This window comes from Cebidichthys violaceus, unplaced genomic scaffold, assembly GCF_023349555.1.
Source record: "Cebidichthys violaceus isolate CVI_PGR_0920_01 unplaced genomic scaffold, fCebVio1.0.p SCAF_4, whole genome shotgun sequence".
Lineage (NCBI taxonomy): Eukaryota > Metazoa > Chordata > Actinopteri > Perciformes > Stichaeidae > Cebidichthys > Cebidichthys violaceus.
Genome location: NW_027176594.1, coordinates 286,089 through 312,469, shown reverse-complemented (window position 1 = coordinate 312,469; position 26,381 = coordinate 286,089). Strand labels below are relative to the sequence as shown.

The 26,381-nt window shown below is 42.6% G+C and overlaps 4 protein-coding genes across 6 annotated transcripts; 1 reads left to right on the top strand and 3 right to left on the bottom strand.

The window, feature by feature from the left end:
- Nucleotides 1-1,456: 1,456 nt before the first annotated feature.
- LOC137885321 (butyrophilin subfamily 2 member A1-like) lies at nt 1,457-4,962 on the bottom strand. Of its 2 annotated transcripts, none has more exons than XM_068727540.1 (5): nt 4,595-4,962; nt 2,932-3,273; nt 2,607-2,681; nt 2,286-2,399; nt 1,457-2,047 (listed from the first exon to the last, which is right to left on the bottom strand). In XM_068727540.1, exons 1-5 carry the CDS (start codon nt 4,680-4,682, stop codon nt 1,941-1,943), a joined length of 726 nt encoding a protein of 241 aa, XP_068583641.1. In that variant the 5' UTR covers nt 4,683-4,962; the 3' UTR covers nt 1,457-1,940. The 2 variants fall into 2 exon arrangements, with proteins under 2 accessions (XP_068583641.1, XP_068583642.1); XM_068727541.1 differs by lacking the exon at nt 4,595-4,962 and adding an exon at nt 3,741-3,845.
- A 525-nt stretch (nt 4,963-5,487) lies between these two features.
- On the bottom strand, nt 5,488-18,648 carry wipf2a (WAS/WASL interacting protein family, member 2a). Its single transcript, XM_068727532.1, has 8 exons — nt 18,183-18,648; nt 14,520-14,701; nt 13,797-13,929; nt 13,389-13,532; nt 11,674-12,372; nt 10,265-10,522; nt 8,442-8,543; nt 5,488-7,514 (listed from the first exon to the last, which is right to left on the bottom strand). Exons 2-8 carry the CDS (start codon nt 14,580-14,582, stop codon nt 7,471-7,473), a joined length of 1,443 nt encoding a protein of 480 aa, XP_068583633.1. The 5' UTR covers nt 14,583-14,701; nt 18,183-18,648; the 3' UTR covers nt 5,488-7,470.
- Nucleotides 18,649-19,450: 802 nt separating this feature from the next.
- mrpl21 (mitochondrial ribosomal protein L21) lies at nt 19,451-20,239 on the top strand. Its single transcript, XM_068727545.1, has one exon. The coding sequence runs from the start codon at nt 19,472-19,474 to the stop codon at nt 20,036-20,038; it is 567 nt and encodes a 188-aa protein (XP_068583646.1). The 5' UTR covers nt 19,451-19,471; the 3' UTR covers nt 20,039-20,239.
- An 866-nt stretch (nt 20,240-21,105) lies between these two features.
- cunh6orf120 (chromosome unknown C6orf120 homolog) lies at nt 21,106-26,142 on the bottom strand. Of its 2 annotated transcripts, XM_068727544.1 has the most exons (3): nt 26,055-26,118; nt 24,813-24,881; nt 21,106-23,507 (listed from the first exon to the last, which is right to left on the bottom strand). In XM_068727544.1, exon 3 carries the CDS (start codon nt 23,457-23,459, stop codon nt 22,890-22,892), a length of 570 nt encoding a protein of 189 aa, XP_068583645.1. In that variant the 5' UTR covers nt 23,460-23,507; nt 24,813-24,881; nt 26,055-26,118; the 3' UTR covers nt 21,106-22,889. The 2 variants fall into 2 exon arrangements, with proteins under 2 accessions (XP_068583645.1, XP_068583644.1); XM_068727543.1 differs by lacking the exon at nt 24,813-24,881 and having other exon boundaries at nt 26,055-26,142.
- Between the last annotated feature and the right edge of the window lie 239 nt (nt 26,143-26,381).

Below are 26,381 nucleotides of genomic sequence, written 5' to 3'. Positions count from 1 at the left end.
TTTAACTTAATAGTGAAACTAACATACTACTTATGTTAACACACTAATCTGAAAACACCATTATTAATATTATAATATACCAGACAAGTTATGTGTACACAAGTCTAGTGAACTTTTAAATACTTTGACTTCAGTAAAGAACTCAAATGTCTCTCAAAGGACACCGACTCATTGAAACAGAGACACGGTGCATCAGGTCCCTTTTTCGATAGACGTAGAAGACCAGCAGGGGGCGCTGCGGCACCGAGCGTCTCTTTTTCTTCCTCTCAGTGTGAATATGATGGAATTACTGTTTTAAAGTAATGAACCTCCATCTGCTTAAACGCTTCTCTGGCACTTATGTGTTCCTCTGTTTTTGTCTCTTTTTTTTTTTTTGGTTAGCTGCTACCGACTACGATCTGTACAAACTGCTCCTTGCATAGCAATCAAACCACACGAACCTTTAGGATGACATGGAGGACACGTGATGAAGTGGCCTCTATATACTTTATATTATATACTAATGATCTCTTGTTTTTACTTCATCTTTTATTTATGTCTTGGTGCTGCTGCGTCACCTGAGTATCAATAAATCATGATCTCATCTTGGTTTATAGAGATGGGTTCACCTCTATGTGGATATATGTTCTTGTTCATTGCTGCCTTCTTATATATTCATGGTATACATGCATTTATCTTTTTTGCCTACTTGTGTTGCATGTACATAACACTTATATATTTTCTTCCAGGTCTTCAGCTTTGTTCTTGTTTTAGCTGCATGTCTATTTCTGTGTATAAGTACATGAGAGCAAAGAAACCAGAGTCAAACTCATTGTGTGTAAAACTTTAAAAATAGAATACAAATCTAATATTTAAGAGTAGTTTTCACCTTAAACATATAAGTACATTATGTATGTGGACAGCTGTAGCCTGGATCTGTTTTTCATCAATTGGGCTCTTTTGTACTTTAAAAAATGAATTGTTTATGCTTCAGAATACAATATATTTTAGGTAACGATGTTTTTCCAATTCTATGTCTACAGTTCATGTTTGTTTATTTACTGCTGCTGCTCTGGAGTCCTCCTCTAATCTTCACTTTATCTCTGGTGTTGTTTTAGTGAATCATTAATGATTGCTGTGCACTAATGTGTTTCATCCTTCTTCTTTGAGAACCAGAAAACTCATATTTATATGTTTGTATATAAATCTTTAAATCCAGCCATCACCATCCTGTTAGATGAGAACTAACGACTGACTGTGGAGCCATGTTACTGTGAAAAAAAACAAAAACAAACCAAAGTCAAGTCAAACTATGATGCTGATACTAATGTACTGTGATCACATGTTATGTCTTTGTATTAGTTTGGATAAAATGATGCAGAACACCTCGGTGTGAATTACTTTCACCACTGTGAATCAAACATGAAATCACAGAAATATGAGCAGAAGAAGAAAACAAGAACGCTGGACATCAGGGAACATTTTCCACATATTTATTGAAGTGATATAAACATGATGAAATATAAAAAGACCAAAGTCAAGAATCATAAATATAAAAAGACAAAAGTCAAGAATCCTAAACATAAAAGACAAAAGTCAAGAATCCTAAATATAAAAAGGTATAAGTTAGGAGATTGGGAGGGTTTTGATTGTCTCACAACGGCTCTCAAGATGGTGACGGCTCACAGCTAACGATGCTAACAGCGCTAACATTATTATTACCTTTTCATATTTGTTTACTTCACGTAGTGTTTGTGTTGTGAGAAAATGCTGGAACAACGTTGTCATTTTAATTTCATATTGTACTCTGTCCTTAAACCTTCATCGCACAACATGAACCTAAGAGCCAACAATCTAGTGTTAAGTATTACAATTACACAGACAATGGAAACTAAATATGGAGTTTGTTGTCAAAACTAAGAGCCAATCAGCTGTTTGATCCGGCAGCCAGAAGTTTCCCATCATGCACTGGGTAAGTCATCCCCCTCTGTTGGTCCGGTCGACAGGTTTTCCATTTCAAAGTTGTTTGACATCGTCTTCTTCCCTCTGAACTTCTTCTTACACTTCTCTGTGAAAACATGGAAACCACTTTGAGACAATCATGTGTGTCACTGGTTTCCATGGTGATTGGAGCACCTGTGTGCTAGAGGCTAATTAAGAGAGATTAGAGTAAACAGGGATTTTTAAGGCTCCATCAAAAAAGGTGTCGCTTCATCCGGCGATAGATGGCGACTTAACAGACATTTATTTAAATAAAAATCATCAAGATGGTCACTTAAAATGTTGGAGAGCAGTTTGTAACTTACCGATCACTTCATATTTCCACAGAAGAAGAGCAGCAACAACAACAAAGACAACAGGAAGAAGAACGACAACAGGAAGAAGAACACCGAGAAGGACAGCCGTCCTCTTCACAGCACCTGAAGGACATCAGACAGACTTGATAAGAACACCATGAGGCTCAAAGGTTTATTTAATAGAGTTATTAATTCATCTATAGACTACTCCTCGTGATTAAACAACAAAACATTCAGACACAACCTCCAGTCAGAGCATCTTGTGTTCAAAGACGCCGTAGAATAAAGAGAATCAACGTTTCCTAAAGAACAACTCAGAAAGACTTTCACCATGATCTTCTTCTACTGCAGGTCCAGTTGTGTTGCAAACATCTGTCTTTGTCCAGTTCTGTTGGTCTTTGGGTACTGTTAAAAAAAATACAAAGAAATCTCAGTAATCTGAAAACACAGGATCAAATATGTTCTAGTACTATCAGACAGAACTGTTTGTTGAATCTACTGGACTCTTGTTCTCAGAGACACTGAAGGACGAAGAGTAAATATTCAAAGACATTTACCACCATTCAAATGACACAAACACAGTTATTCATTATTTGCAGGTTCATTCTATGAATCTTGAATCCTAAGCTGACCTATAGAGTGTTAAACTGCTTACCAACGATGAGACGGACCTCACACCAGGTCTTCAGTTCGAAGACAAAGCAATTGTATAATCCGCTGTCAGACAGGTTGGCTGAGGAGATGTTAAGGGTCAGGGTTCCTCTGCTCAGATCTTCATGATCTGAGCAGGTGGTCCTGTCTCTGTATTGATCCACCACTGAACCAGGGTCGCTCCGTTCATGTCGATGGACGCAGACGATCTGCTTGTTGTCAACTCTCGTCCAATCCACCGTGTAAAGAGACAAGTTGACCGGGGGATGCAGACCACAGTGAAGAGCAGCAGTCTCACCTTCAACCACCTTGATCGGCTGCGTCGGGCAAACGGCACGAGACCCTCCTGTGAGACAAACATGATCTTTAGAGGATTAAATAGATTACAGAAACACTCAAACTAAACCAAACAAGCTCCAAAGGGTTCTCTCCACATCAAACAGGTCTTGTTCTGTCGTCTGTGTTGTTAGACTGGATCCATCAGCTTTACTGTACGTGAACATCACGTCCACCACCAACACCACAGTCAGGGGAAAAAAGACGTAAAGATCAAACACTTCAACGCAGCGAAACAAGACTAAAAGCTCAAGAAAGTCTCGACGACATGAAACAAAACAAGCTTTAAATAGCGACACTTCTTCCTGTTATTGTGACGTTTGAGTCAAAGCAGTTTAAACAGAGCGAACACTACCGAGGTCAGGTCTAAAGCAGCATGCTAATGCTAAGCACGACCGTAGCCGAAGAAGTCTCCAAACAGCAACAACGTAGTTTTAATTTACTTTCTTTCTTTCTAGAGTCAAGACGTAAACTTACCGGCAGCAACGTGAAGAATACAGAGTAAAGTGATCAGTGTCGCGATCATTTTAAAATACATCTTGTAGCGCTTTAATAAACAAACGTGTTGATTTCCGGTTTTACCGAGACTCGCTTTCCGCGAAATAAGTCCACTTCGAAACCCCGCGCGGATCGTTACGTCACAATTATGCGAAAGCAACAGTCTTCCGCTTCCGGCGGGAAGCGACACGCAATGATCTCTACGACGTTACCGTTTTAAAAACGATATAATCTCCTTTATGAAGTTATTCAACTGTGATAAAGAAGTGTGTGTGTGTCATATATATATATATATATATATATATTATGGCAGCAGCGTCTCCTCCTCCGGCCAACATGTGAGGTCTGTAAACTACAAGTAGCCTACAGATCTAAGCGGAAGTAGCTGTTTGTGACTTCCTGTTTATTCTTTGAGGGCGGCTGAAAACTGTCCGACTTCACAGCAGTTAGTTCTTTATTTCTGGAGCGTGGAGATGGAGATTGAGCCATACTGTTTCTGTTCAAACGGTTTTAGAGACGTTTTAATTCGGTCACTTTGCAGGTTATGTTATTGTCTACATTTATATCAGTGCAGGTGGACTAAAATACAAATATCATTGTTTAATACAATAACACAAAAGATACAACATGCAGGCTGATTGCAGGACTGTTGAATTAAAACTCCATTTCATTTCAATAAATAGACGCACGAGCTACATCGACAAATCGCTATAACACATTAATTTAAATAAATAATAAAATAAACGTAGTAACAAAATCATGTTAAAGTTCAGTCAAACCCTGCTGTACATTGCTTTATATAAAATAAAGATTAAATAATGAAAGTGTTTTACCTGAGACAGACTTTGAGTGAAGTCCACATGATTGAAAAGCTGCAAAAAACACTATCTGGGTCTCTCGTGCTCCTCCCTTTTTAATCATTTTTCGCGGGTTTTGGAGTTTCCGGCGGATCTCATTGGCTGAGATGAGCTGTGGGAGTTTCAATAATGTACTTTTTGGCGGGTTTAAGTTTCTATCTATGAGTAACACCAACAGTCTGTTATTCTCTCTGTTGATGAACTAGAGACATTTAAAATAGAAACAATCAGAGCTTTAGCTGCAAAAAACTACAAAAACTGAAAACACTTAAAAAAGTTAAAAAATAAAAAAGATGGAAAATAAAAAATAAAAAATAATTAAAAATAAAAAAATCTATAACGGTGGACTCATTTTTTCTCCCTCTTAGCTTTACAGCTTATATTTTATAATTAGGTACATTTAATATACTGAGTACTGTAATTAAGTACAATTTTGAGGAACTTTTTCCCCATTCTCTGGTACTGTATACTTCTACTCCACTACATTTGAAGCAAATATTGTACTTCTCACTCCAATAGATTTCACATTCATAAAAGACATGAACTCATAATAATAAAATAGCATTACTAAAGATTAAACCAGATTAACATATAGTTCAAACAGTATTACACTGCGTACACAATCTAACCTCGTGTGTATTTAATCCTGCATCACTTAAATTACTTCTAAAAAGTGAACTCACATTCATCACTTCACAACTGTTGCCGTCTATAATGACTGTGATAGATAATCAGGTGATAAGAGGTGATATCAGACAAGTTATGTGTACACAAGTCTCGTGAACTTTTAAATACTTTGAATTCAGTAAAGAACTCAAATGTCTCTCAAAAGACACCGACTCATTGAAACAGAGACACGGTGCATCAGGTCCCTTTTTCCCCATATTTATTTGAAATTATTCCAAATGATAAAAACATGGTTGATTAACATGAAATGACCACAGGGTTTATTTCGGCTCTTGGAGTGGACAACGTGAGAGCGGGAGGAGACACCAACGTGTCGGGTCACCTGTGTGACAAGGTGAGCAAAGCACCCGGGACAGGAAGTGTGGTGCCACTGTTGTGTCATCCTCCATCACAGTCCCCGACAAATGGATTCATATAGAAACAGGATCTCTACACCCCCCCCCACAAAAAAAAAAAAGTCGTCTCGTTGGCAAACCCTCTCGTTGAGCTCGTTGGCCCTCATTGGTCAGAACATCCAGAGAGAAGAGCTCCAGAGTCACACCAGAGCTCAGCATCCTTATAATCATTTCTCTTTCCTATATTACAAGCTTTTTACAACATCAAAAATAGATCAATAGCTATGATTACCACATTCCGTAATGTAAATATACAATATTTATTGCATTTTCAAATAAACTTGTCGTCATCATCTTTACCCCTAAAAAAAACGAACAAACAAACAAGCCGTACTGGTACCGACGAGAGTGACAACAGGTTAGTGTAAGGCAAAGACCAGCAGGGGGCGCTGCGGCACCGAGCGTCTCTTTTTCTTCCTCTCAGTGTGAATATGATGGAATTAGTGTTTTAAAGTAATGAACCTCCATCTGCTTAAACGCTTCTCTGGCACTTATGTGTTCCTCTGTTTTTGTCTCTTTTTTTTTTTTTGGTTAGCTGCTACCGACTACGATCTGTACAAACTGCTCCTTGCATAGCAATCAAACCACACGTCGTCTTTCTCTGGCCGTCCAAGTCCTTCTACGGAAACCATGATAAAACAATAAAGAGGGGCCCACCGGTAAAGAGAAACGACGGATTCAGAACAGAGTTCATCTTTTAGGGCGACTCCGGCCAGGAAGTTGATAAGTGATCCCTTATAAACCCCTTGAAACCTGCAGCTCGGTCCAGAACACAGAGACTGAGCTGGTGTGGAACCGCAGAGTGTTCGGAGGAAGACGACTGTGGGAGTTCGTCAAACACATCGGGAGCATTACATCATTGGAAGTGCACAAACAACGTCATGCATGGTGGCCTCGAGATGGAAATATAAAACACCCCCAAATAAAGGAAAGGGGGGGGGGGGGGGGGGGCACAGAAAATAAACAAACAGTTTCTCTCCAAATGTACAAATAAACGACGAGACTTCTGTCAGGACTTGGCGAGCTTTGCAGTTTGCTTTCGGTTTGGAGAATTTGAAAACATCTCAATTAAATATATATATATATAAATATATATATTTATTTGACTCCACCCAGTTTTGGCACACTTGACACAGAGAGTTGATTCAAACACACCCTCACCTGGCACTCCTGGAATGGCTATTTAAGACAAAATACAACATTAAAAAAAAGAAGAAAAAAAAAAAAGATCTGTCATTACACACACACACACACACACACACACACACACACACACACACACACACTCAGTTTTGTTGGAATTCATCTGCTGAAAGTATAAATTCCAAAAAAAAAAGTTTCCGCGAAATTAAAATTAATTTTGACACCAAAATACTAAAACTCAAAATACTAAAAATCAAACGTTATTCGGAATGATGAACGTCACCGTTATAGTCATGATTGAGGGTTAAAGGTCAGACAGATGGAATGCACAGAGCTGGAGTTTGGTCCTGATATGTTGAGTGTCGAACAGAAGCCTCTGAGTCGAGGCTGGAGGCAGAAAGTGATCGGAGAGTCGTGTCAAACCTGCTGAGGTGTCGGTGTTTACGTTGTGCTTCCAGCTGGTGGTTTTAGTGTTAGTGTGTGTGTGTGTGTGTGTGTGTGTGTGTGTGTGTGTTGTAGTGTGTGTTGTGTGATTAGAGTGCTTCTATACCACTCTCTCTCTCTCTCTCTCTCTCTCTCTCTACGGAGTCGGCTGACCGAGAGTTAAAGTCCTGAGCTGAGGTCCGTTCACCTCCCCACCGGCGGCGCTGGAGGAGCTCCTCTCATCATGGCTAAAGAGACAGAGAGAGAGAGACAGAGACAGAGAGAGAGAGAGAGAGAGAGAGAAAGAGAGAGAGAGAGAGACAGAGAGAGAGAGACATAGGAGGGTCACTACATGTCAGTTTTCCCACTTCAAACCACACTGGTGGAAGTGACCAACTCTGATAAACAGGCTATGAATAGTAATAATAATAATAATAATAATAATAATAAGTACGGCTCTATTAAGAGCTCCAGAGTTGTGCATTAATGTGAGTTGAAGGTGTTAAAGAGTCACTGAACTGCAGAGAGTTTGACTGCTAATGCTAATAGCCACCAGTAGAGGGCAGTCACTGTGTGTATTTATAACAATATGTAGACTCCAAATACTGTGCACTAAAATGTACACTAATAAACTAATAAACAGACGTATACATTAGTTGCTCTTTAAATCTCGACATTAAGCCTCCTCCTCCTCTCGCCCTATGATGAATATAAAAGTCTGTAAATGATAAATGTTAAAGCTCAACGATCTATTTCATCTTTCATATTCATCCGTTTCCTGTTAGAGGACGTTTGTTTATGAAACACAGCGGTCAAATAAACCAAACCAGTCCGACAACAACGCTCTCAGTGAGCAGTACGGAAACCCAACAGTACACCAAGCAGCCAAGATGAAGTACTGGAGAGTTAAAAGAACACGACTGTACTCTGCGTACCCTGCTGCGTACTCTGCATACTCTGCTGCGTACCCTGCTGCTTGCCCTGCTGCGTACTCTGCTGCGTACTCTGCTGCGTACTCTGCTGCGTACTCTGCTGCTTGCCCTGCGTACTCTGCTGCGTACTCTGCTGCTTGCCCTGCGTACTCTGCTGCGTACTCTGCTGCGTACTCTGCTGCGTACTCTGCTGCGTACTCTGCTGCGTACTCTGCTGCGTACTCTGCTGCGTACTCTACATACCCTTGTTGGTTTTGCTCGGGTAGACCTTGTTGAAATGCCGGTACTCCTCTGGAGGTGGAAGGTCCTCAATAGGGTGGAAGTTAAACTTGGATTCAAAATCATCTGAGGAAGAAGAAAAATAAATACATTTAAAATGTTTATTATGAGACGCGCATGAACAACCTAAAGGCTTTATTAGCTGGTGTTTTATAATCTTCTGTTCAATAAAAGTCATAGACTCTAAAAACTGCCATTAAATATCTGTTGTTGATCGTTTACCAACAGAATATTTAGCATCTTCTAGATCAAGTATAAAGTAGCTTTCTGCTCTAGAAGCAAACCTTTTAGATCCTCAAAACTCCTCCACAATGACCTCACAATGACCTCACAATGACCTCACAATGACTGCAAAATAATCCCACACTTGTAGAAACTTTATTAACAATGTTTTGTACCTCACCAGACGTTTCATCCTGATGCACAGGGGGCTTCACTGTGAGCAAGAACCCAACTTTCAAAACATCCGTCTCTCTTTGTCTCATTTGTGTATCAGAGATAGGAAAATAGGTCAATTATTTGAATAATTTGAGGAATACTTCACCCTCAAAATAACCCTTTGTATAGCAGAGACTCCCCCGTGTTGCCTGGAATTCTTCACTAAAAACCTGACTATTCAAAACAGTCCCACACGTTTCTTTTGAAGGTTTTAGCGACGAAGTTCTGACAAGTAGAGAGCACACGCCGTATCAATGAACCTGGATTACACAGCTCCAGTTGTGTGAACGTCGTGAGTTAAGATAGTTCTGCGTTTGTGGAACGAAGAAGCCCCCAATTTACTTCAATTCATCAGGAACATTAAGTGTGCCGAATCAGAAACAAACACCAGTATCTACGCGTTCCCTTTGTGTTCGACATGAATCGGTGATCTAGGAAGCGTCTCTTGACTCCCGGTTCGTTCCAGGAAACTACAGAAAGGTCACGTTTGCATGAGCGCGGTGAACGATTTGACTACTGAAGCCGACCCGCGTTAACAGCTGCCGAGGATTAAAACACACAGCTGAGGGCTGATGAGAGGAGAACTCACAACAACGGGGACATTCAGAGAGAAAACACAGCCCATAATGTGACTCAAGATGCTGCGTTGCATTATGGGAGATTTTGAAGCTTCACTACAAATCAGCTCTCTGCTGCTTTGATTCTGAACTTCTTTTTCTCTTGCTAGTTCACCTTTATGGAGGTCTGTACACGTCCTAGAAATTTAGTTTCCTAATTTTGGACCCTAAGGACTTTTATTGTGAAAGAATGAACAGGGACATGTGTTTAATCGTAGAATTAGTGGCGCCTTGTTAGCGGCTGTTCTTCAATAAAACAACTCTGCTAATAAATACCACAGAGGAAGAGGAAGCGGCAACATTAAAGCAAAATGTGAGAAAGCGCAAAGGAAACACACTTAAGACAAAAATCACACCGTGTGACAATAAAATTACATATTTACATAATCGTTTAGTTCTCAGTTTTTGTGGGTTTGACTGGCTCTCTTTTAATTACGTCTTCTTTTATTCTACAAAAGGCACCAGACTGAAGAGTTAGCACCAACCAACCCACTCCATATATTCACAGGAGTGGATGAAAGAAACACCTCTTAAGTTCTTCTTATGCAGATTTTCTGAAATTTCGGTTAAAATTTGTGCTTCTTTAGGATGGAAACGTTTCTCATGAATGTACTTAAGACCGGCTTCACGCCGATGTCCAGTCCTGTGTTTGTGTTCCTTGGGGTTTTAGGTGAAACCGTGAATGGAGGAGGAGGAGGAGGAGGAGCAGGAAGGCGACGACGCCCGACTCACCTATGATGAACTTGGAGGAGGAGATGGAGGAGTGGCCGTTCCGGATGGGCGGGGGCGGTGGAGGGGGTCCAGCCGGGGTTCGGGAGGAGGAGGAGGATGAAGATGAGACGGAGGAGGAAGAGGAGGGAGGCGGAGGAGGTTTGCCCACCCGGCTGTGAGCCTCTGAGGCCGCGGAGCTGTGGACGCGGTACGGAGGAGGAGGGGGAGGGGCGTCACGACCGCCGTTGTTACGAGATCCAGAGGGGGGCACCTGGGGAGCTGTGACACACACACACACACACACACACACACACACACACACACACACTTTTAATATAGTGAAATCTAACAAGGTAAAAACATCGAGGAACGTTTGCTGCCGTCTGAGCGGGAACCGGTTATGAACTGCCGCTTGTGAAACGCTGCGGCCTCCGTACAGCTCAGGTTACACACAGCTTCTAAATATCAGAACATTTAAAAAAAAAAAGCACAACGAGGAGCACAGAACGGGAACGAGGAGAGGAAACGAGACGTCGTGCAACTTAACGTAAAAACAAGAAGGAGAGGAGAAGTCTGAGCGAAAGTGAAGAGGAATGCTGGAATATTCCACAGAGCTGCAGGAATGCAGAGAAACCACGACGTCACAACACAGAGCTCCGGCTAACAAGTGCCTTCCTGTTTTCTGTGCTCACTCTGAAATCTAGTTATGAATATATATATATATGTATATATATATATATATATATATACTCCAGTGAGCCATAAAAGACACTGTGGGGAGGTGAAGATCACCATCTGAGAGCTTATCTCAGTTATAAAAGGATTAACTCCAAGAAAACGCAAACTTTTTGTCTAAAATGTCTCCTTCAACATCAACATCTCATGTGCGATACATCGGGGGACATTAAAGGTCCATGCGGACACCTGGCTTCAGAGGGACGTTACGTAGAGACAAACACGTCGCCGTCCTCTGCTCCGCTTCTCAGAACTCGACCTTTCAGTCGGCGAGATCCTCGCCGAGGAGGAAATGTTGCGGCTCCATCGAGAGGCTCGGAGATAACGAGTCACAGCTTGCGTTTGGTCTCTTGAATGAACATTCCTCCGGCTGAGATGTTCAAATCCTGAACGGGTTTATACACAGCCCAACGCGATCAAGTCAGCAGTAGAGAGACGACGGAAGGAGGCTGAACAAACTAAATTAATCATCAGCATCGAGTTCAAATCAATAAATAAAGACCTGCGTTAGCTGCAGCTCTGGATCACCGGAAATATATCAATATCTAATCCTGCATCCGGTCAAAAGTACAAGAGGGACCCAGAAACACGAGGTAGAACAGACTGTGAGGTGATGCTGAATCCTTGACCTTCTACTGAACGACGTGGGGACCGCTGACCTGTAAAAGACGTGATCGCAGTGCGGCTGTTTGTACCTGATCGGCGCCCGGGTGGCTCTCTGGCGGGCGGCGGCGGTCTGCCGGCCTGCTGGGAGGATGAGGACGGAGACGGTGACGGAGGAGGTGGAGGAGCGTGGCTGCGTCCTTGGCTGCCGCCTCCCGACGTGTGTTTTTTGTGCAGGGAGTTGTGCCTCTGCGGCAGCTCCGGAGCCCCGCCGCCATCTACCTGGGACGGCCCGTTGGAGACGCCGCCGCCGCCCGACGTGTGCGGCCTGTACGGCGGAGGAGGCGGAGGAGCCGAAGAGCCACCGGTCGGCGGTCTGCTGGAAGACGGAGGCGGCCTCGCCGAGCCGGGAGGGGTGTGGCCTCTGTTGGGCGTCGGTGGGAGGGGCTTCTCTCTGCTGTGAGAGGAGGACGAGGAGGGCGGAGCGTGTGCTTTCTGGTTGGGGGTAGGCGGAGCGTTGCTGCGGCCTCCTCTGTTGAAGGGTGGAGGAGGCGGCGGGGCGGAGGTGCTGTGCTTCATCCCTCCGCCCGTGGAGGAGCCGCCGCCGCTGCTGTTGGAGGGGCGGGAGATGTCGGGCAGCGAGGGGCGGTGGGAGCGCTGGTGCTCTGGTGGGGAGGGCTTGTTGGGCGGAGAAGGCGAGGAGGAGCGGCCTGTGGGGGGGCGAGGGGCCGCGGCCCGGGACCCCGGGGGCCGCAGGGCGGACCTGCCCACCGAACCGCCGGCTGAACCGTCTGGGTGGAGGACAGAGAGAAGATCATGTGACCCAAAAGAGTTTCACTTCACAATCGCATGAGACGGAGGAGAACAGCTGAGACGCTCACACCGGAGGATTTGGGTTTATTTTTAATAAAACAATCAGAAATTAATCTCTTTGTTTTGGGTTAAAACAACAAATGAAATGCCTGAAGTCTTGTTGATTGATCTGGTCACACCAGACGTTCTACTTATTTAATATTCTTTACCGTTTTATTACTTATTTATAATACTTGTTTTCACTATGCGCACACACACACACACACACACACACACACACACACACACACACACACACACGACTAATAAAGGACTATCTTATCTTAACTACCTCGATATCGGTACGACTAAATCTTTACCTTTAACAAATACTATTTCTATTTATGAACCCAGATCAATCATTCAAATATTGACTCATGAGGATTTTTTTTCTTTTTCTTTAAATCACAGAATCCATTCTTCATGTTTTACATCTGCAGCATTTAGCTTCTCCCAAACGCAGAGAGGTGAAAGGTCACAGTCGCTCCGTCTAAAATAAGAACGTTCATTCATAATTCACATGATTTCTTTTTCTCGCTGCTTCTGCTCCACAACAACAAAAAAAAAAAAAAGAAGCCGGATGTAACCGCCTTCGTGTCCAGATCCAGGCTCCCGGCTCTTTGTTGTTCATAACATGTTGCTGTTATTATATATCCTCCATCTTGTTAAAATCCTTACGTAGTCATATCTTATAAATATTAATGTTGTTCGTCGAGGTTGTAAACGTTTGAACTTCCTCTGGTCCTGAATAAACTATTAACAGACGATCAATGATTCGATTAGCTCACTTCCTTCAGAGGTGGACTTAGACTTCACGTCTCCTCTCAGGTTCATTCACTCACACAAACGATAAGGACACTTGTGCAGCCTGAACGGACCATTAAAGATTCATAGACAAACTAAATATTAAATATCAGATCATTAAAAATAAAGCAAAGAACGTGGGTTTTTTTACCTGTAACTGGGCGTAACTTTGGCACACCTCCTTGGAAAAGGCCTCCCATTCCCATTGGCCCACCGCCTCCAAAACCTCCTCCTCCTCCTCCTCCTCCTCCTCCTCCTCCACTACCACCACCACCTCCACCTCCTCCTCCTCCTTCTGGTGAAAAAAAAAAACAAGAATCGTGTCAACATAAACAAATGAAAGCAGAACAAGAAATGCCTTTTTAATATTCAAATATTTGGAGGTAAAAGGAGTCAGTCAACATCCTGCTGGAGAAACGCTGAACTAAAACGTCTTCAATCAGCAACATTTCAACCTGAGACATTGATAGAAAAGTGATGACATGTGTGTGTGTGTGTGTGTGTGTGTGTGTGTGTGTGTGTGTGTGTGTGTGTGTGTGATGAACCCGCAGTGACTCACTCTCTATAATCGGCTTGCTCCGGTCGTTGACCACGCCCACTTTCTTCAGCCTGGCGCCTTTGCAGATGTCGGACAGCAGCGCTCCTCTGCCTTTAGTCTCGGCTGAGCCCAGTTTGGGGGGAGTCGTGTTCGCCTGCGGGAGGAAGTTTTAACAAAATCGGTATTCGCACCTCCAGCTCCTCCGAACCGCGGAGGAAACGTTTGGTTCGTTTGGGATCAAACGTTGTCTTGTAAACAAAACGTCACGTGACTCAGCAGCCTGGAGAGTTGGACTTCAGACCCTGTCTTAAAATACGCGATCTTCAGTCCAGACTAGGTTTTCTTTTTGTTACAATAAGTACAGTGGAAAACCTTTTTCAGGCATGAAGACACTTTAAAACTACGGCAGGTTAACGTGAATTCAATTTTAGTTCATGCACGGCGAAGCGGATGGAAGGATTGTCATTTTACAAACAGTGTCCTAAGACGCCTCAGTAGCAGACTGGGGCTCCTTGCACCAACAAAAATGTGGTGTTCCTTCAGCCAAAACAACATGGCCGCCAGTGACAGAGACGCCAAAAACAGGCAAAGCCTCATCTACAGCGAGCCCTGAGTGAAGCCTGTGAAAAAGCGACGCCGTCCTTTCAAATTGAATATTCTAGTAACAAATATACAAAAACGTCAATTAGATGTTAATCTGCATGAGAAATATAGAGACGGTACGAGTTCAGGCCGCTCACTGACCTGACTGAAGGTGGGGGGAGGCGGGGGTCCTGGGGGAGGAGGGGGTGGGGGAGGAGCAGGCATCCTGTCTCTCTGTTGGCACCTCTCTGCGTGGAGGGGTGGTGGTGGTGGTGGTGGTGGTGGTGGGGGGGGTTGAGGACAGGTGATGTCACCGCCTCAGCTGGGACGAGACTCACGGACTCCTGCAGAAACAACCAACACGTTAAAAATCTGTTAAAAAGCTCAAAAAACGATGATTCAAACACCGGCAAATACACACTAATAATTCTAATACTAATACTATTGTGTCTGACATGATTATCCCCAGGCTAACATCATATATATATATATATATATATATATATATATATATTTTATTTATTTATTTTAGGGGGGGGGGGGGGTCGTTCATGTCAGTCTGTTGAACGGCTTCATTATTGCCTTCAGTAACAAGGACCAAGTGGACAGAAGCTGCTGTATTGTAAAGGCAGTGAGTGAAAGTGTTTTATTGTGTAGTGAACAACGTTGAAGTGCTTTCTGGGGAGTCCATCCCTCCGTCTGTGGCCGTGACGACGCCCAGGAAGATGTTGTTCCTGAGACACATGGCGTTCACGAGGACGGGACGAACGGGACGACATAAAAACATCTCCGAACAATTCCTACGAATAAGACAGTCCTCCCACATGTAGTGCGCTGCGTAGCAGGATTGTTACTCTTTTTCACCGCGTCATCGCGGTTTTACGGAGGCTTAAGGAGAATAAACTCAACCGAGGACGGACGGAAACAAATGTTTTGTTCCCAAAGTGCTCCAGAGATAAAAACAGGACAGTCTCTGGAGAGGGAAGCAGCTTCTGAAGCAGCTCCTGGGAAACATGGGTGGAGAGAAGAGGAGCGCTCTCAACCCGCTCACGCCGGCAAAGGATGGTCAGTCATCTCGACAACTATCGGACGGATTGAACTGACATTTGGTAGAGAAAGTCATGAACCTGTGAGGATGAATCCTACCGACTGCGGTATCCTCTGAGCCTTGGTGGAGTGTATTTAGGTGACGTTCGGTCTTTAGGCTTTGTACTGTAAACGTGTTTTGGGGGGAGTTTTTCCTTTCTTCTTCTTTGTGTCATGCGTTACTCAAAGTGTAAAGCCCCTTGAGGCAAATGTGTGATTTGTAATCTGGGGCTATGTGAATAAAATTGACTTGATTGTGAGCAGAGAAAGCAGAGCTTTAAAGAGTAGTATGAAGAGATCTCCGCTTGTCCGTGTGAGAAACTGCTCTGAATGTTTCAACACAGCCATTGAGGTCACTGGATCTCCCCAAACCAGTTAGCTGTCTGGGCCCATTGTTGGCTCATGCAGGCACCACCCTCCACTGCTGCCGAGTGATGAGGCAGGTTTTCACCGAGGGAAACCAAAAGGAATCTCACCGAGCGAGCTCGCCAGTCAGTGACGTGGTTTAAACAGAGAGGCAGAAACTGAGGGTTTATCTCCCCTTTGGGGGGACAAATAATTGTCTGTAGGTCTGCTGAGTGTACAAGAACTGGAGCCACTAAGAGACTAGCTTCAAAACCAGGCGGCAACCTCCTTTAAAGCTGCATTATCTCTAGTGTCCAGCAGGGGGCGACTCCTCTGGTTGTATAGAAGTCTAGTCTAAAATGACTCTACTTCTCTCTTGATTTATTCCCTCAGTAAACATTGTAAACATGAGTTTATGGTCTCAATCTCTAGTTTACAGTCTTCTTCAATACAGCATGATGTTCATTTACTACATTATGGTTAATTTAGAGTCAAACAGACCAGAAAGCAGGGGATGCTTTAGGGGCGGGGCTACACAGTGATTGACAGGTCACTAACAGTGTTGTCCGGTCTGGGAGTTGTCCGTGTTTTCATCTTCATTGTGTGTTTTCAGTTCATGAAAATGTATTGGAACATTTCAGTCACCTAAAAATGTCTTATTCCTCATTCAGACACTTAGCTCCTCCCTCTCGTGTCACTTCTGATAAAAACAATAAAAAGAGGGCGACGTAGATTAAACATAGTGGCTTGTTGCAGAAGACATTACTGTCTGTATTTGAAATATCTTCACTCCTTCATTCTGAATTACAGCTGACACAAGCATTTAGCAAAAAACATGAATAGACGTATGAATTATTGAATGTCTTAAAAGGGATAAAAAAAAAAAAAAGGACGAACTAGAAGTCTCTGAATACAGAACCTTTGGAGTCAAGTTTGACCTCCTTAAGTAACTGTCAAGAGAACAATCTTTAAATAAAGCTTCACTTCAGTGAACCTACAGTCCAAGAGCCCAAAGAGCCTCAGTTTAGCTTCAAAGAAAACAAACAAAAAAGCAGGAAAAGAAAGCAGTGAATCTGTGGCCTTTCTGGGGCTTAAGCTCCGATGAGAAACCTCCAGTTAGTGACTTTAAGCGGGTCAAATAAAATGGAAACGTTAGGCCTAGGATAACAATATAACTCATATACTGAACTACTGCAATTATTTTACTAGTCAAATAAGCGGCAAATGTGTTCCCACTAGGAACCAAAGAGACACTAAGATTTACTACTAACAGACATTTCACTAAATACGGTTTTGAGAGAATAATTAAAGTCTTGTATTGTCACAGGTATTGATTGAAAAGTTCTACATGAAAACCACCATTTCCAACACGTTGGCACCACTACGTGTGTGAAGTCTCTCGTCACGATGTTAAAAAATGATTTTTTTTTAAGAAAACTCTATCAGCCATTTAATGTCTACTCACATCAATAGTGTGACGCTGCGCAGGGGAATACGACCAAGGGAAGGAGGAAGTAGGATGCTTTTGTGGTCAAGGAAACACACAGAGCTAAAGGCCCCCGGCTCTCTCTCTCTGTGTGTGTGTGTGTGTGTGTGTGTGTGTGTGTGTGTGTGTGTGTGTGTGTGTTTAGGCTTTTTTAAAGCACTGACAGCTCAAGTAAAGCAAGTTTTTTTTTGTTCCAGGACAAACATCCCCTTCAGCTAAAGTGTTTAAGAGAGGAGCACGAATGTACTCATCCAGTTATTAAGCCATAAATCATAAATGTTGTTGGACTAATTCAACAGATCCCTGCGACAACAAAAAAAAATCATGCATGTTACCTTCAATTAAGTGAGGTTTTTAATGCAGGATTATTATTTTGTTGACTCATTGTGGAGTATTTCCCCTGTGTGGTATTAGTACTTGTACTTAAGTAAATTATCTTGAGTGCTTCTTAGAACATAAAGCTCAGTAAAACAGGATGTATCAGGTCTGGGCAGGTAGTTTAGTCGCCTCACAGGCGCGTGAAGAAATACACCTGGTACGAGCATTAACAGTATGTACCTCTGAGGTGTAGTACAGTAAAAAGTACAATATCTACCTCTGAGGTGTAGTGCAGTAAAAAGTACAATATCTACCTCTGAGGTGTAGTACAGTAAAAAGTACAATATCTACCTCTGAGGTGTAGTGCAGTAAAAAGTACAATATCTACCTCTGAGGTGTAGTGCAGTAAAAAGTACAACATTTCAGTAAAGTATCTTGAGCGCTTCTTAGAACATGGAGCTTAAACAGCGTTTATCAGGCCTTGTACAGGTAGATTAGCCGCGCCCAGGTGACTGAAGAAACACACCTGGCACTAGCATAAACTTAGCATAAAGTGGAGTTAGCGTCAAACATCCTGATAATGTACTCACAGAAGAAGAAGTGGTGCTTTGATAATCTCGTCCTCCAAAAACAACATGAATGGAAAAGTTCCGTTGAGTGCCAATCCGTTGTCGAGTGAAGTTTGACAAAAACAATATTATGTAACTTAACGCCACCAAAAAAAACAACAACACCACTCTCAGGTTAGCCGGCTAGCGTTAGCATTAGCTCAGGCTAGCAGCGTAGCTATGCAGCGTAGCTAGCCGCAGTTAGCTCGTAGCTAGCCGCAGTTAGCTGGTTAGCATCGATCTGTTTACTTTCTCCAGCTGTCAGTGTGTCAGCGCAGTCCGGCTGCCTGTGTGACTTCTGTCGGTAAAGACTTCTTTTGAGACAACGAAGCGTTAACGGAAGTCACTTTTTAACTGTTTCACAGGTAGCTACGGAAAACTTTACCCGCACTCCTGACCGGCTGCGACCAGCAGAGCCATTACTCCGCCGTTGACACCGTTTTTAATATCGGTCCTGTTCTCGGAAACCCGGAAACGGGCCGACCGATACAAAATGGAGGCAAGAGCCGCGCTGCGTTCAAGGCTGTCGTACATTGCAGCTTCCGGAATCATACGCATACATGGAATACAGGCAGATAGACAAACAGATAGATACTTTATTAATCCCGCAAGGGGACATTTGTTCGCTACAGCAGCAATTATGATACAGGTGAGCAATGAAAAAATGCACAATATATACAATAAAAATAACAGAGTAAAAGTTGACAGGTCGGAGTTAGAGCGCTTTAATGTAAAGACAAAACTGCAGTATTCAGATACTGTAAATAAAAGGTAGTAGTACAATTACTCCACTACAAGTACATGTCGTGCATTCAAAACTGTACAGTAAAAGTATGTATTATCAGCTAAAAGTACTTAAAGTATGAAAAGTATTCATTGAAATGTTGTCTGTCAGTGTTTTACTTTGATATATATATTATGTTTCTTGATTAATATCTACAATATGTACCTCTGAGATGTAGTAAAGTAAAAAGTACAATCTGTACCTCTGAGATGTAGTAAAGTAGAAAGTACAATCTGTACCTCTGAGATGTAGTAAAGTAGAAAGTACAATCTGTACCTCTGAGATGTAGTAAAGTTGTAGATACAATACAGTTGTACATACATTTGAAATACTCAAGTAGATTGAATTTGTACTCAAGTACAGTACTTGTGGTATGGATGTTTTTGAAAGCACAAAAAGTCAGGTGATTCAGTAGTGACGCATGCGCAAAACACCGTGTCAAGTCACGCATGCGCGGTGCGACGTAGTACAGCGTTTCCTGTCAAAGATGTCGCTGTCCAGAGGAGCGGTGTTGTGGAGGACATGCTCCAGGTTGTTACCGAGACACTCTGTCCGAACACGGAGCTCCGAGGCCCGGGACCCGATGCCCCGGACCTCCCTGTCTAGCCCTCCGTGGCCGGAGCAGATGAGCCCGGTACCGGAGGAGGAGGAGCGGAACCGACACGCCGCGGTGGTGAGCACCGTGAACCAGCGGATCGACCGGCGGGACTTCGGCCGCCTGTTCGCCGTGGTGCACTTCGCCGGCCGCCAGTGGAAGGTCACCGACGAGGACCTGATCCTGATCGAGAACCACATCGAGGCGGAGTGCGGGGAGCGGATCCGCATGGAGAAGGTGCTGCTGTGCGGCGCGGAGGACTTCACCCTGATGGGCAGGCCCCTGCTCGGGAAGGACCTGGTCCGCGTCGAGGCCACCGTGATCGAGAAGACCGAGTCCTGGCCCAAAGTCCACATGGCGTTCTGGAAGAGACACCGGTTCCAGCGCAAGAGGATCATCATCCAGCCGCAGACGGTGCTGAGGATCAACAGCATCGAGCTGGCCCCCAGACTCACATGATGAAGAAGAAGATGATGATGATGAAGAGCGGACTACTTCAGACTGTTCATCCGGTTTCAGGAAACAAAGTGTTCATGAGTCGCTCTAATGCTGCAACAAAGTGACTCTTTGGGTTAAAACGTGTAAATAAAGCTTCATATTTCAGATATTTAAGGATTCTGTTCTATTGTTTTTACATTTAATAAAAGTCATATAAAGTCAGTGGTGCTTATATCTTATATTCATATATATAAACGTACAAAGGTGTTAGTATCAAAACATCATTTACTGAATATGTGTTTAATGTTGAGCTGGTTACGATGGAGCTTCTTAATCTATAATATAATATATAATAATAATAATAATAATATATCATGTTTTAGTTTACTGGATCTGTAAAGTAACTAAAGCTGTCAGACGATAGTAGTGGAGTAAAAAGTACATGACTTCTCTCTGACATGTAGTGGAGTAGAAGTATAAAATATAAAGTACCTCAAAGCTGTACTAGTACTTAAGTACAGTACTTAGTTACTTTCCACCACTGCAGGTAAACACTCTCAAGTTCAGTCTTATTTCATAAATCTCCCAAAGTAGTTTTTCTTGTGAAAAATATATATAATATATATATATATTTATACTGTATATATACACGCATATATACATATCAAAATATTTATATGTATATAAACATATATAAAACTTCTAAATGTTATAGCTGTATACATACATATTTATATACATATAAATATATATGTATACATATATATATATTTATATACATATAAATATATATGTATACATATATATTTTTTTAAATATGTACATGTATATTTTTATATATATATATATATATATTTTTTTTTATATATATATATATATATATATGGCTTTAGAATGTGTTCTGTCATATTAGTGTGACATGAATAATAAGCTCCTGACTCGACGTATGTGAACCGGTGAATTGATAAAATGAACGGTTCATGTTATTTACATGATGACCTCTATGACCTCATTTAACACTATTTAAATCAGATTGATCTCACAATCCCCCCCCCCCCCCCCCCCAAATAAATAACCAGAAACAAAGATGAACGAGACAAAAGTTTGTTTAGTTTTTTGTTTTCAAACAGTCTGCGAAAAACAACTCTTCTTTATTGAGAAACCTGATTGCATCGTCTCTGAACAGGAGAGCGACCGCTGGAAGGCACTGTTGAACATTTCTGCTCATCGGTAGCGAGTTTCACTCGTAGCTCCAAACAGCCTGGAGGTGACCTCTGTTTGTTTGTGTTTTTAAATCAGGAGCTCGTCCAACAGGCAGCAAAATAGAGAAACAGTGAGCGATCAAATGAAATGTTGCTACTAATGTCAACAGGCTGGTAGCGGTTTGTCTCGGTAAACCCACACGGTCACATTTAGTGTCCAAATTGAACGGAAAAACGGTGAATTGAGAATTCATTTGCAGCCTCTTACTACCGTCACAACCTTCCTTTGTGTCCACTAAGAGCACGACACCTTCTCTCCCTCTCTCCCTCCCAACAGAAACAAACCTCACGTTGAGCTTCAAAGATGGCCGACAGTGACTGTATTGCTAAGTAGTTTTGTGGTTCTTCTATTTAAGTTAAGACAAGCGGTTTCATTCATTCACAGGCCGGGAGGTGAGAGTCTCGTATTGTGAAGATTCACGCTGAAGTCAGGAGGTTTGGTTTGGATGTCAAGTCCAGATCAAGATGAGAGAGATGTTCCTCTACGTTGGAAGAAAGCCTCCGTTCTAATCTGACTTCCTTTCTGCTGAAACAGAACTCTGGCTCTGTGTGAAGCTACTTTCACAAGAGTCCCGTTTGGATCCATCGGACCTGCTCCTTTGTCTCTTAACGTTTATTTCGTCCTCTGAGAAAGCTCCTCACAACATCTACGAGAGCCGGAGGAGAGGACCGGTACAGGAGGACCGGTACAGGAGGAGCAGAAATAAACTGCTTTTCTACAAAACACAGGAGAAGATTAAAAAATGTTTGTCAAAATGAGTCTGAACTTCTCTTTCTGACGCATCCAGCTGTTCTTTTTCTTAAATACATAATCCAACCACCACCAACTCTTCTTCTAACAAACCAACATTTGGAGGTGAGAAAATAGGCAGAATTTGAACTCTAATTATGAAGTATGGTTTTTTTTTAATATCTCACACAGCGACTTCTGTCCCTTCAGGGAGAGTCCGCCGTTCTCCTCGGTGACACGGAAAACACAAGAGTCCCTGGAGAGCGACCGGAGAGGCGGCGTGATCTGGAGGAAGAAATGACGGCAGGCTTTTGATAAACAGGTGATAACAAACTGGAGGCGTCACCGGGACTCAACGAGGACTGAGGATTCGGTCCGTACGGGTTCCTTCACGACCGGTATGGAGAGGAGGAGTGTATAAAAGTCACCGATAACTCTTACGTACTGCATGTGTGTTTAGTATTAAAGATTTTTAAAATAAACTCAAGACTCCAGAAATATTCCCCTCTTGCCCTTTTGGTTGAACTGCAGTTCAATTAAGAAAAACCCCACAAAAGGCCCAAATTAAGGCCTGAATGAATTCAGTTCATTTAAATCGGTCCGGTTCGTACGAGACCAAAGCAGAATCTGCTGCGTCCGACGGGATCCTGTTCATTTGCTCATCACCAGACGTACGGTCAGGCTTCACCGGTGGAGCTCGGCAGAGAATCCATCGACGCGCTTTAAGACCGGTTTCATCCGCCGTGCAGTTTGATCACCAGAAAAGAAATTTGTTAAAAGTTGTTTTTGTGCCACATTTTCTCATCTATACAGAGCGAAAGAAAAAGAATCTCCTCCAGTCGTATCAAAGAATCTCCTCCTCGAGTCAGGAAACCGGTGTTCAAAACAAAATCTCGAGTACAATCTTCAAAAGTCCGATTAGAATTGTCCAAAAGATCGACTCCTCTTCCTGAAAGTCCTCCTCCGACGCCTGAGGGGACTTCTTCTTCTTGTGTCCGTCTTCTGACGTGTAGCCCTCGTCGAACAGCTCCTGGGACGCCGTCGGATCGTAGAATACCCGCATCTCAAACTCGCTCTCCTTGTGAGACGGGTGGCCGTAGATGCCGATGCCCACGGGCCGGGCGAAGTCCCCCGGCACCACCACCACGTCGTGGCCGCAGGTCACCGACTGCAGCTTGTAGGTGTCGAAGCTCGGCCGCAGGGTTTTGTCCGACACGTAGAGGTCCGCGTCGCCCTTCAGGCTCTGCATGTGCAGGATGATTCGGCCGTCGTGGTTGAGGCGCAGGTAGCTGTAGTTTCCGGCCCCGATGTGGCCCTGGACCACGTGGAGCAGCGTCCACTCTTCGGGGACGCCGTCGTCGTCCTCGTCCTCGGAGGGGCCCAGGAAGCCTCTGGCCTGGGACGGCAGGAGGAGGAGGAGGAGGACCAGAGCGCTGCAGCTCCGCATCATGATGAAGGCATCGGTCGGTCAGTCAGCGCCTGGACGACACCAGACAGCCTGACAACAGGACGAGAGCTTTACTTTAGCTATGCATCAGTTAACACACTTTTTGATCTTTTAGTACATCAACTATATAGAGGACGGTGAAATAAGATCAAACAGAGGACAGGAGGAAGTTTTCACGTTTCATAAAGCGGAACCAGAGCTGCTTTTCATCTTGTTTGGTGAGTTTTCAAAGCCGCCAAACAAGATGAAAAGCAGCCACAGCGCTGACCTGTGGAGACACTACAGAGTAGCATTGTGTGCCGGGGTGACCGTGGCTAAGTGGAGAGCAGGGCCGCCTTTCAATCAGAGGGTCGGCGGTTCGATCCCCGGCTCCAGCTAGTCTCATGTCAATGTGTCTTTGAGACACTTAACCCCAAAATGTCTCCCGTAGCTGCGTCTACGGTGTGTAGATAGACACTGAATTGTAAGTCGCCTTGGATAAAAGCGTCTGCTAAATGACTGTAATGTAATGTAATGTGCACAGTCTACGTCACAGTCATTTAGCATCATCAGGAGCAAGTTTGGGGTCAAGTGTCTCGCTCACTGACATGAGACTAGTGGAGCAGGAGCCGGGGATCGAACCGCCGACCCTCTGATTGAAAGGCGGCCCTGCTCTATTTAACAGGACGTGTCTCCGTTCACGTTAATGTGTCAGGTTCAGGACCTGAGCCTTGTTGACATCTCCACCACCTGCCCTGGTGCTACTAAAAAGAGCAGAAAAGACACCTGTGGGCAGATGTGGAACGTAACCAAGTACCTTTAAGAAAGTACTGTACTGAATTACAAATTCAAGGTACTTCACTGGACTATTTCCGTTTCATTTAACTTCACACTTCTACTCCACGACATCTCAGAGGTAAATATTTACAGCTTTAGTTACAGTTTTTTCATCTCCTTCCTGTCCAGTGAAAACCTCGTATCTCCAGATGTGTTGATGTTGAATGTTTGTGATGAACCGAAGGATGAAATGTTCCTTTATGCGTTGATGAAAATCCTCCTACTGCTTCAGATTCATAAACTCTTGGATCGGCTGGACGATGAGTCGTCACAAAGCTGAGAACTGTTCTTTGTAGAGACACGAGGTTCTCACGGGACAGAGACGCTACAAACGTGATGACCTGATCGAATATGAAGCTTTGATGAAGATTAAACTAGACGACAGGATATAAAGCAGTGAAAATACAACACAGACATGAATACAGCAGTGCTATTAATCCAGAGACATCATAACTCATAGTAAAACACTGACGGGGAACATCTTACTGCACTATGAATACTTGGGTACTTTGAGCACATTGAGCTGGTAACGTTACATACGTTTATGCTGGTCTTTTGCTTGGAGTGGAGTATTGTCCCAGAGTGGTATTAGTACTTGTGTTCGTACTGCTGTGAAGTAAAACATTATTACTTTGAGCTGCTAACTGTCCGTCCTTTAAGGACAGTCTAAAAGAAACCACCGAGTCTCAGCAGAGCTAAAAATAAACCTCTCTCTCTCTCTCTCTCTCTCTCTCTCTCTCTCTCTCTCTCTCTGTGTGTGACCTTTGATACCAAGGAGAAAAAAACAACATTTAATGGTTAACGCATTTTAAAAAAAACACTTTAGCGGTTATTAACGTGGCTCACTAACCTGATTTTAGCTTCAATGTGCAGTTTTAACGGTTATTGACGTATAGATATATATATATATATATATATATATATATATATATATATATATATATATATATATATTTCACTAACCTGATTTTCACTTTAATATTCAGCCTCATGACTTTTGAACCACACACGTGTGAAAAGTTTAATAATATGTATTTATTATTATATTATTATTTATTTATATATATAGTTTAATATTATTTATTTAGTATTATTTATTTATATAGTTGATTATTTAGATAGTTGAATATTATGTATTTATTATTTATATAGTTTAATAATATATATATTTATTATTATTCATTTATAGTTTAAAATTATTTATTTATATAGTTTAATACTATTTTATGTATTATTATTATATTATTTATATAGTTTAATAATGTTTATTTATTTATTATTATTATATATTTATATAATGTAATATTACTGTAACGTTAGTTTCTGATTTGCATCTACAACTACGTTAAGTGTCGATCACGTGACATTAGTCTATTGCTAACCTGCTAACACGACACCTGTAACGTTACATTATATTATTATATTACATTATAAAACAGAATAATACACCCTTCTATAACTAAATAAGTGGTATTATATATACATGTTAGCTTAGCAGGAATAAGACTAGCCTGAGCTAAATTCAATCTACTTAATTTATTGAGCTTAACTTAACTAGCTTAGCTTCTTATCACAGTTCAGCTAACTAGTTAGCAACATTAGCTGCTATCAACGCAGCTAATGTTGCTAACTAGCTTGTTCACGGTGTCGAGCTATAAATCCGTTCAGGTTTCCAGAGAAGAGAGGCCGCCGAATGACTTAAAACTCGATTGATTAAGTCACGGATATATTACCGAACACGTATCGATGACCGATAACAACACACCGCTGCAGTCTACTCACATTAGCTGTCATTTCCTAACTAGCATCTTCGTCCAAACACACAGCAAACCTGCTGGAAACTATAAGTTCACTTCTTCACTTCCTTTTCCTTTGACTCACCCACAGCCGAGAGTCGCTCAGCGGCGTCCCCTACTGGTGGGACGTTGCAACTGCACCCATCAGGTACACGTGTACTTCAGTGTCTCCATGTAGTTACTCGGTAATTCTACTCCTCTACATTTTGTTTGAATACTTAAGTTACTTTGCAGATTCAGAATATTGATAAATAATATTATTAACAATCAAAAATCATGAATTATTATTATTAAGATAAGATGAAATAATCCT